This window comes from Podarcis bocagei, assembly GCF_964188305.1.
Source record: "Podarcis bocagei genome assembly, contig: HAP1_SCAFFOLD_303, whole genome shotgun sequence".
Taxonomy (NCBI): Eukaryota; Metazoa; Chordata; class Lepidosauria; order Squamata; family Lacertidae; genus Podarcis; species Podarcis bocagei.
In genome coordinates, this window is record NW_027670145.1 from 52,961 (window position 1) to 64,037 (window position 11,077).

An 11,077-nucleotide genomic window follows, 5' to 3' on the forward strand; every position below is an offset into this window, starting at 1 on the left:
TGCAGGCTTCGCGGAGCGCTCCGCCAGCAGCGGCACCGCTGCCGCTGCTGGCGGAGACTTGCCCGCAAGCCGAAGCCTGCGCGCGCTAATGTCAGCGCGTGCAGGCTTTGCGGAGCGCTCCGCTGGCAGCGGCACCGCTGCCGCTGCCGGCGGAGACTTGCCCGCATGCCGAAGCCTGCGCGCGCTGACATTAGCCCGCGCAGGCTTCGCGGAGTGCTCCGCCAACAGCGGCAGCGGTGCCGCTGCTGGCGGAGACTTGCCGGCATGCCTCTCCTGCCTTCAAAAGCCGTCCGGGATAGCGGGAAGCGCTTCCCTGCTATCCCGGACTGCTTTTAAAATGCTGGCGCTGGGGAGCAAAGCCTTTCGGCCCCCGCCAGCCTTCCTGGACCTCTTCTGAAGGGGGGGGAAGGCTTTGCTCCCCACCGCTAGCATTTAAAAGAGGTCCCTGGAGATTTCCCTATGGGCTTTCGTCTTGCGAAGCAAGCCCATAGGGAAATTCGTTTTGCGAAGCGCCTCCAAAACGGAAAACCCTTTCGTCTAGCGGGTTTTCCGTCTTGCGAGGCGTTCGTCTTGCGGGGTACCACTGTATTTCATCCATTTCTCTTTTTAAATGTTTTGCTTTAAACATCTGCATGTACAAAGCAATTTCAGCAAATGTGTTCTTCAGAATTTACCCTTATGCTTAGGCAGTCAGATTTTAAAGAGCTTTTTGAATACAGCTTTGGCTTTATACCCCACTCTGCATGTTCACACATTCCTTAGAGAAAAGGGAGGGTAGGTGAGTAGCCCTGCTCCAGGCATTTAGCCTTGGACTGTTTCTATGCCATCCATTGCAGCTGGCATGCTAACTCAGAACTCAGAACCCAGACTTGAAGGATGGGCTGCTCAAGACATGGACTAAGCACTTAGTGCAATTTCATCCATTTCTCCAAATTACATCAACAGGCAGCCAGGCCCAAGGCTGAGCCCTATATAGCACATCGGGAAAAGGTGTGAGCAGCCAGGCAACAGTAGTGAGAAATTAACCACCACTTTGCCAACCTTCCACATGAGGAATTACATCTTCTACAAAGTCCCTGCCTTGTCCCGTCTCCGCCCATCTCCTGCTGGTGCTCCAGTTGTGTGAGAAGTTGCCATCTAGAAGCACCCCAAGTCAAAATGAAAGGGAGATTTTGGACAATGAAAGATAGCATGGTCACAATGACATCATTCCTCTTATGTAATATCTCTATTTTGTGAGAAATGCTATTTTTTAATAAGCTGCATTAAGATGCATAGCTCCGCTTTAAACATACAGTAAATATGGGAAGCACATGGATTTGTTATCAGACCATTTCCATCTAATGAAAGTGCAGCCTTGTCCTCTATGAAGTTACCCATTACATCATATTTGGAGGCCCTACACTGAGTGCCCTATCTTCTGAGATTAGACAGGACCTTTGCTGCCTCTTTGGATAGCCTGTCTACATTTGTATGCATGACACATATGCTAGCATTATTTAGGTGCTAGATGAAGACAGATTTATTTGCCTGGGCTTTTGTTTGACAATTTTGCTTCTGGGCAGCATTGCTACTGCTTTAGTATTTATTGTGGAATTATTTGGTTGGTTTTAAATCTTGTGAACTGCTTTGAACATTATTATCGATGAGATATTTTTAAATAAAGGAAATAAATATTTTTACCCTTTTCCTTTTTAACAGTACAGTAGTATTGTTTGTGGTCATCATAGTTTTTGATTAAATAGCTGTGTTGTATGTGTAGGCCCTAAACAAGACACTGTAAATGATTTCTGGAGGATGATATGGGAACAAAAGTCTGCAACTATTGTCATGTTAACAAATGTGAAAGAGAGAAAAGAGGTAGGACACATTTTGAAAATATTTCCCCTCATACTGTTTGGAGTTTTCCCATAACTCACAAGACTGTTACTAATGTTACCACTTCCTGTTCCGAGTTTTTTAATAAGTCTGGGGTTTCTGACACAATCGCTGCAGCATGCTGGCTTAACTAAACTTTCTTTACTTCTGAGCAAATAATTGGTGACTAACTGAGAAACTTAATGGTGTCTGTGTGTCATTTCTGAATCATGTTTTCAGTCAAATGTGAATGTTCGGGCTTTAGCCCTGGTTTATGGCAGTTGTGAATTACCTTTAGAGATACAGTCATACCTCGGGTTACAGACGCTTCAAGTTGCGTTTTTTCGGGTTGCAGACCGCCGAAACCCAGAAGCACTGAAACGGGTTACTTCTGGGTTTCAGTGGTCGCGCATGTGCAGAAGTGCTAATTCACGCTTTGCGCATGCGCAGAAGCTCCGAATTGCAACTCGCGTGCGCAGACGCGTCACTGCGGGTTGCAAACGTGCATCCCGCACAGATCACATTCACAACCCGAGCGTCCACTGCACATAGTTTTCATTGGTAGGAAAATATGTATTATTTATTCTGCATCTATTTTCCACCTGGGAATATACACTTGCATAGGGTTAGGAAAACGTCTTTTAAGATAGTAATTTGTGTAAGAAGTCAAGAAGAGGCTGCTGGATCAGGCCAATGGCCCATCTAGCATCCTGTTCCCACAGTGGCCAGTCAGATGCCTGTGGGAAACCTTCAAGCAGGACTTGAACGCAAGAACACTCTTCCCTCCTGCAATTTCCAGCAACTGGTATTCAGAAACATTACTGCCTCCAGTGTTGTGGGCACAGCATAGTTATTATGACTAGTAGCCATGTGTTGTGGGGGGCAGGAATGGCTGAGAATTGTTTGACTGCATTTTTCTCTTCCCTAATCCACTGCCAAATTTCGTTATCTTTCCTGGAATGCTAGATGGACTTTCAGGCTCCAGCTTACCTTCCAGCCCAATTACTAGTTCCTAGAATAAAACTGATTTCATAAAATACAATATGAAATTTCCCAGCACATCTGCAGCAGGGTAGAAGATGATGGCTGGAGCGTATTCGTGTGCATATTCATTTCCTGTTGTGCTTTTTAGGTAGCTAATTAAAAGTGAATAAGGTGTGTTTGGAAAGCAGAAAATTATAATAGTAATAATTTTTAAATTTATATCCCACTCTTCCTCCCAAAGAGCCCAAGGTGGCAAACCCAAGCAGTAAGACAAGAAAAACATCTAAAGGCAATTCCAATACAGATGCTAACAAAATAAATATATCTCGGTCACTGAGAAGCATGCAACTTTTATTGCTCAAGGATGACCTCTCCTGGCATTCATAGAGAAATGTTGACAGAGTTCTCAACAATTCTCTCATTGTATGCAGTATAGATTTTTAAAAGAATGTCATGTAACCATTGGCTACAAATGGCTCTGGATTGAAATTATTGCATCCTGCAACCTGGAGAAACGGGCTTTTAGAAATCATAGGGGGGTGAAGTCATACCTTAATGAATTTTTGGTCCTATTATATTTCATAACTCACTATTAATATAGTTAGGCGGTGTCAGTTTCAGTTTTAGAATTTTAAAAAGCATACTTTAAATAGACTCAAAATAATTGTACAGCTTTATAGTACAGCTCAGTTATTTGAGGGGCATATATTGCAGCTTGAAGTGACTGTGTGTGTTCTTTACATTTGCACAGGACAAGTGTTTCCAGTACTGGCCTGATCAGGGATGCTGGACTTATGGAAACATCCGAGTTTCTGTGGAGGACTGTATAGTTCTTGTGGATTATACTATTCGGAAGTTTTGTATTCAGTCAGTAAGTTATAGACCCCATTTAATATTTCTCATAACTGGAAAACATTCCTGATCTATTTTTAACCTCTAAAATACGTACTTGGAATTGTCTGTTTTTGTTGAGTGAAAACTGTTTTTGTCAGATGAAAACTTAGCTCTACTCAATACTTACATTTTATTAAACTGTGCCCGAAGTGAGATTTCATTTGGCATTCTGCATGTAGTTTTTGTTTTCATGTTGCCATTAAACACCGAAGGCTCTAGTAGCTCTCTGTTCTCTGAAGCTTCTTTTGGGAGCGAAGTGTCTCTAGCTCCAATTGGGGTAAATCGTTCCCCATCCACTTGCCAGTCTCAGGCCAGGGGTGCTTACAGGTTAAGGTGTCCCCACAATAACTCTTGCTGAAAGAAGGGGAAATGTGGGTGCATGAATACTAAGTTCTAAGTGAGCACAACATGCAAGGTCATGGAATATGCTTATGACTTGCAGTTTCTATGCTTTTTGCTGGCAGCTGAGTGACTCTGTAATTCTCTTTATATACTGAACATTTTAAATTAATTCTTAGTCTAGGCTGCTATTGCTGATGTCTGAAGAGGGAGGGATCGGTCACACTAACTGGATTGTTTGCTGATTTTAGCCAAAGAAATCAATGGTCATACTCATATTCTGTTTCTGGCTCTCTAGCAGGTTTCTGATGGCTGCAAAGCTCCCAGGCTTGTGACACAGCTTCATTTCACCAGCTGGCCTGATTTTGGAGTGCCTTTCACACCTATTGGAATGCTCAAATTCCTAAAGAAAGTAAAATCATTGAATCCTGCACATGCTGGACCAATTGTGGTTCACTGCAGGTATGTGTATGTATAAATATGCAGGTACACACACATACCCATGAAAACTTACCTTGGGGTGGCCTAACAGGAAGTGGGCAAAATCAATTTTTGCGTGCTTAAGCAACAAGTGTCTCCTTAATGTGGGCTTTTCCTACTAGGGTCTCTGAGAAAAAGCAGAACAAGCCAACATCAGAACTAGTATCAGGAAACTGGCTTCTTCTTGATGATGATTATTATCCGTATTGTATCACCTGTGAAAAAAAAGCAAAGGTTTCTCCTTAGTTATTCATCAGCAGGGATTAATTTGTCCCCTTTTCCATTTTGAGAGACGGACCATTTGTTGTGACTTATGCCAAGATAAGCTTGTGCAAATCTCCCTTCAGGAATCTTTTTTACAATTTTAAAAATAGCCCATCGTTCAAAACTTTACTATCAGCATAAATATATTCATAAAGTACCAGCAGTTTTCTAGGTTAAGAAAACAATACAGTCACTGCCGCAAGCTTAGATATGGCACAGAAGTGAAAAAGGATAGCGATGGAACAGGAAAAGGAACAAGCTCTTTGTAGTAATGTAGTTGTATTCTTAGCAGTCTATGTAGCTACCAGTACCATGAAGGAGGTAGGGGAAGGCAGTTTGAGTCTGATGGAGGAGGAAGCATGGGTGATTCATGCATTCTTAAAACACACTTGAAAGTAATCAACGCCCAATCAAAATATAAAAATGCTCTTTGTACAACTTGTACCAGGATGCTTAGAAGAAGTGGTATCGCTGATAAACTTTTTTGTGTGTATATATAATAAATGGGAAAGGGTCTAAGGAAATAAGTTATGATTTAGAAAGCTGGAATATGACATCACAAGAACAACAAACCGAAATAAAATAATAGGATACCAGAGGAACATTTATGCCTAGCACAGGATGCCAGGCCCTTTTCCTCTGAAAGGAAGGCTGAAAATCATTTGAGTTATCATTAATCAGAAGCAACCATGCTCCCTCTAGTGGTTGTGCTATTAAACACTAGGCCAGTGTTTCCCAACCGGTGTTCAGCGGCACACTAGTGTGCCGCGAGACGTTGCCTGGTGTGCCGTGGGAGGGAGGCGGGCGAGTCGGGCGGCGAGAGGCGGGGCGGCGGCGGCGAGGAGAGGCCGCCCAGCGCGGGGCTCTCGCCGTCTGCCTGCCTGGCTGCCTGCGTGGCGCTGACGTCACGGGGCTGTAACGTGCCCCACATAGGCACACGCGGGGCGGCGAGCGAGCGAGCTCCCACATCCCATCGCCGCTCGCTTCGGCCGGCCTACTGGGCTGTCGCAGGCGGAAGGCCTGCGCATGCGCGATGTTTTCGCGCCTTCGGGATTCCCTTCACGCCTTCCTCCTCCCGGGTCCTTGAGAGCGCGGGAAGCGGCAGCGCGAGACCGGCCGTTGAGCCTGGCAGGTATTGCGCTTGCCAAGGCAGTCATGCAGATCATCCTTTATTATCCTTTTTAAAAGTTGCATGTGGGATTGTGGCATTGTGCAAAATGCATGAATAAATCTTTCATGGAAATGGGCAGTGACACAAATCCGTAGTCATCCAGGAGGTTCTGTAAAGCAGGCAGCAGTTGGGCTTGTTTGGGCGGACAGTCTCTTCCCATACTATGAAAGAAAATGGATAGTCAGCACAAGGAAAGCCAAGGCCAGGTGAAATAAGGATCACCTGGGAAATACAGAGAACTGGACTATCAGGAAATTATTGAAATCCTAATCACAAAGAGTTTGAACAGTGTCCCACATAACCTTTGTGGAGCTTTAAATAGATTTTATTTTATTTTATTTTATTTTATTTATTGCAATGCATTGCATTGCAAACCACTCTGTGGGTATTTCTTTATCCCGAAAGGCAGCCTAAATACTTTAATAAATAATAAATCAATTCATTATAAATGAAATTGAATTTAGATTCACAGTATAAGCACAATTTAAATCAGACTCATGCCAGCTACATTACTGCCCTGGAGATGTTTGGGTTGAAAGGCTGAATACTAATTCAATTAACAACGCCAACAACAACCTTTTTACAGGCATATGTCAAGGGCTCAGCACCTCCTTTTAAGTATTTGAATCTGTTACGTTTACATGGATATTTCCCCAGCTTCTAATAACATTTGCTCTCTTCTCTCATAGGATTTTCTCATAGGATTTACTTTCTTTGTGTTTATTTGATTCCTATTAAAGAGAATTACTTTATATATAGTCAATATAGGCGCAGAGTTAATTTTTTAAACATTTTCTAATGGTGGTGTGCCTCGAGATTTTTTTCATGAAACAAGTGTGCCTTTGCCCAAAAAAGGTTGGGAAACACTGCACTAGGACAGTATTTTAGCATTTCACAGTAAATCAATACTGTACATTTTTATATCTAATGTTCATATTGGTGTCAAAATGGTATTTTAGAATTCAATTCAGTATACAGTGTTACCTCAGAAGTCGAACGGAATTGTTCTGGAAGTCCGTTTGACTTCCAAAACGTTTGGAAACCAAGGCACGGCTTCCGATTGGCTGCAGAAAGTGCCTGCAGCCAATCGGAAGCCGCGTCAGATGTTCGGGTTCCAAAGACCGTTCACAAACCGGAACACTCACTTCCGGGTTTGCAGCGTTTGGAAGCCAAAACATTCGACTCGCAAGGCATTCGGGATCCTAGGTAAGACTGTATTTAGCTCTTTATAAGGCCAGCATAGTTGCTAGTTAAAAATAAAAGGTGAGTCTCAAGTTCAAGATCCTAAAGTAGTTAACTTGAGGATGTGCAAAGTGTGTCTTAAAGTGAAAAGAGTGGGTGGAGGAGGGAGCCCTTGTCTTACCTCCTGATTTCCCCTCCTTAGCCCATCCCATGGGATAATTTTCCACACAGATACCGAAGTGAGTCCAGCTGCTAGAAGAACAGCAGCTGAAGGATGGCTCTACGTGGAAGAGCAGAAAGCAGCAGGGAGGTTTCAGTAGCCCCTGCCTACGCAGCCGTTTTGTCACTGTAAATTGTACTACAATATGTGTGATCGCAGCACACTTGCAATTAAAGGCACAGTGAACCCCACATTATGTAATTTGGCCATAAGCAGCAGGAAGTAGATTCAATATTACTTATGGGTATGGTCCAATGGTTACTTGAATCTGAGCTACTTTGGGTTTCTATCCCAACTTAGATTTATTTATGTTCATTCAGACTTCTTGCTGTGAGTCAATGCGAAGTAGCCCTGGACAAAGAATGAAACCCTGTTGCCTTGGGACCTTTGCAAAAAGACTGTCTCACAACTGGGCAGGATTCCCAGTACGTTTCCGAGCACAATTCAAAGTGTTGGTGCTGACCTTTAAAGCCCTAAACGGCCTTGGCCCAGTATACCTGAAGGAGCGTCTCCACCCCCATCATTCTACCCGGATACTGAGGTCCACCACTGAGGGCCTTCTGGCGGTTCCCTCATTGTGAGAAGCCAAGTTACAGGGAACCAGGCAGAGGGCCTTCTCGGTAGTGGCACCCTCCCTGTGGAATACCCTCCCACCAGATGTCAAAGAGAACAACAACTACCATACTTTTAGAAGACATCTGAAGGCAGCCTTGTTTAGGGAAGCTTTTAATGTTTGATGTATTACAGTATTTTAATATTTTTTGGAAGCCGCCCAGCCAGATGGGCAGGGTATAAATAATAAATTATTGTTATTGTTATTGTTATTATTCCAGGTTGCGAGAAAGCCTTTGAGCATGCAGCCATATTTGCAAAGGACCCATACATGTTTTTTACATAAACACGGAGGGTGGGATTGCTTGGCGATCCCTACTCCTGTGTTGTTAAGACGGAAGCATTGCCTAAATAGGGGGTCCTGTCTCACAATAAACTAAATGCAGGAGATGTTGATACTGCCACTAAACGTAGTGGAGAGAGTCTGCTCTGACCTGTCATAGTGCTTGCAATATAAGTAAGGAAGACAAAGAAAATCAGAAATATTGGGAGTAAGACTTCAGAAGAAGGATTGCCAAGTCCAAAAAAGTTACTGCAATATGTTTCATCATTTTCCTCCTAATTCCTGTTGCGTTTCCTTTCTTCTTAAGTGCTGGTGTGGGTCGTACAGGCACATTCATAGTAATCGATGCTATGATTGACATGATGCATGTCGAGCAAAAAGTTGACGTTTTTGAGTTTGTGGCAAGAATCCGCAATCAACGCCAACAAATGGTTCAGACCGATGTAAGTAAATAAAATACACCTTATGTCAAATTTATCAATCTTTTCAGCTTAAAAGATGACAGAATGACTCAGCCAATTGGAGGGAGGTGTTGGCCAACATTTTCTGCCCTCACCCATGAAAAACATTACACCTTTTGTCACTTGTGAGTAGGAGCAGGAAAATGTTTGCACCCTGGGAATTCACCTGTGCTCCCTTACCAAAAAAGAAGTACTTCTTTCCTGTCTTGATCTGCTGTTCCTTTAATACTAAATCAGCTTTGCTTGTCCTCAGTGACATTGTCACTTGGCTAATCATGGTTGGCTATGTGATGACATCCAATCCAATCCAAATCTTTATTATGGTCATAGACCAGCATCTAGTTCATCTATGTAATGACATCATTATTCCAAAGCAGACAAGACCTATTTTTTAAAAAAGTGTGCCAAAGCAGCAGCCAATTAGAGCAACAAATTGTGGGGCCAGGGATAGTGGAAATTAAGGCAGATAGTGGAAGTTCTCCACAGCGAACTCAGTCAATCCACAGGGGTCAACTCGCCATCCAGGGATCAGCCGCACAATGAAGTTTCCCACAAAGAGCTCAGTGCATGGCCCAATCCATTAGAGTTGATCAGGCAGCCCATCTGCTGGGCGGTAACTCCAGCCCTGCTTTCTGCAGGGACAGGCTGCGTGACTGAGTTCACCACGCGGCAGTCAGTCATGCAGCCACGCATTTACCTGCCCTCACCTGACCATGTTTGACATCGAGTAGGAGGCAGGTTGAGCACGGTTTGAGGAACGTCCTTGTGGGCTTAAATTCAGCCCACAGCAGGAGGTTCACCACCCTGGCCTCTATGATACACGGGTAGTGGGGTGTTCCTAGTTAGTGTAGACCAGGGATAGCCAATGCCCTCCGGATGTTGTTGGGACTGCAGCCCTGGTCATTTGCCATGCTGGCTAAGGCTGATGGGTACTGTAGTTCAGGGACATCTGGACGGCACCATGTTGACTACCCCTGATGTAAACAATACTGGGCTAGTCTGACATAGTATAAGAGAACTTTCTAAGTTCCAGAGATACAAAACATCTGTATTAATCCTCTTGCCCTGAAAAGCTTCAATTCTTGCACCTTAGCACGGTCTTATTTTTCGCCATATTTAGTCTCTGTTTTCTTTTCTTTTTTTAAAGGTGTGATTCATTATTTGTGTTCTAAATGGCTCTTTGTGATTCTAGAATGCTTTTATGGAGTGTGAGCTGTTAATTTATTCTGAAGGATGAAGCTTCTCTGTAGTTTAATGTTGTTTTACCTCTCCAGACAAATCACTAGCTGAAACCAAGATTCTTCCTTTCCTTTACCGTTTGTGGTTTGTCACCAAAATTCCTAAATGCCATAAGGATGAATTATTACATATGGATAAGATACGTTTTATCATTATGGGAATAAACTTAGGTCAAGCTCATGCTTTTTCTAGCCTTTTGTGTGGCCAGAAAAAGGGGATAGTAGGTTTCACTTCAACTTTTGTTGAACTGCCTTAGGATGATTAATCAAAATTCAAACAAACTGTGATTAATCTCCAAGCCTTGGTTTTTGAATCTGGATTGTTTCAATAAACCATATATTAGCCACATTTTAGGATTTTGATGTAATGCTGAGCTTGGGTTAATTGAAAATGGAAGTGAAAACTTCCAAGCTCCTTCCAAGCTCCGGTGGATGAGAGAGGGATAAGCCTAGACTTGTTCCTTTACAGTAAACTGTATTTTATTGGCTTATTCAATCATAACGTATGTGTAAGTTTTTTACCTACCACTCGTAAAGGCAACAGTTACATTTCTGACTACTGTATAAAAGTGTATGAGATAGCTTGAGGTTATTCATATCATATATTATATGCGATTAGTAATATTTAAAGTGTCCTGGCTTATAAAATGGCTTACGTTCTTTACAGATGCAGTATTCCTTCATTTATCAAGCCTTACTTGAATACTACCTCTATGGTGACACAGAACTAGATGTGTCCTCCTTAGAAAAGCACCTGCAGCCATCGCACAATGCAGCACCAAATCTTGTCAAACTAGGGCTAGAAGAAGAGTTTAAAGTAAGTATTAAATAAAATTTTACAAAGATTTCAGGCTCACACTTAAAAGAAATAGTTTCTTACTCTGATTTTTAAAAGGTTAATCATCTTAGAGTATTGGGTTGGGTATTTTTTAGATAAAGAAACTTCACCTGAATTAGAATTTGGTGATAACAGTCATATTATGCATAGCATATATAATATGTCTGGAGTTATGAATATAGTGAAGTAAAGTTTTAAGGCTAACACCAGTTATACTTTCTCGACTTAACTGTATCTCAAACCATTCTTTTGCA

At 42.7% G+C, this 11,077-nt stretch overlaps 1 protein-coding gene across 1 annotated transcript in view; it reads left to right on the forward strand.

The window, feature by feature from the left end:
• Positions 1–10,802, forward strand: part of LOC308579621 (receptor-type tyrosine-protein phosphatase epsilon-like) — a gene marked incomplete at its 3' end in the record, with an annotated part of 62,315 nt that extends 51,513 nt beyond the window's left edge. The window contains exons 8-12 of the mRNA XM_081214197.1: positions 1,763–1,860; positions 3,593–3,712; positions 4,373–4,536; positions 8,594–8,729; positions 10,653–10,802. Coding sequence (XP_081070323.1) covers positions 1,763–1,860; positions 3,593–3,712; positions 4,373–4,536; positions 8,594–8,729; positions 10,653–10,802 — 668 coding nt within the window. The remainder of the gene's footprint in view (positions 1–1,762; positions 1,861–3,592; positions 3,713–4,372; positions 4,537–8,593; positions 8,730–10,652) is intronic.
• Between the last annotated feature and the right edge of the window lie 275 nt (positions 10,803–11,077).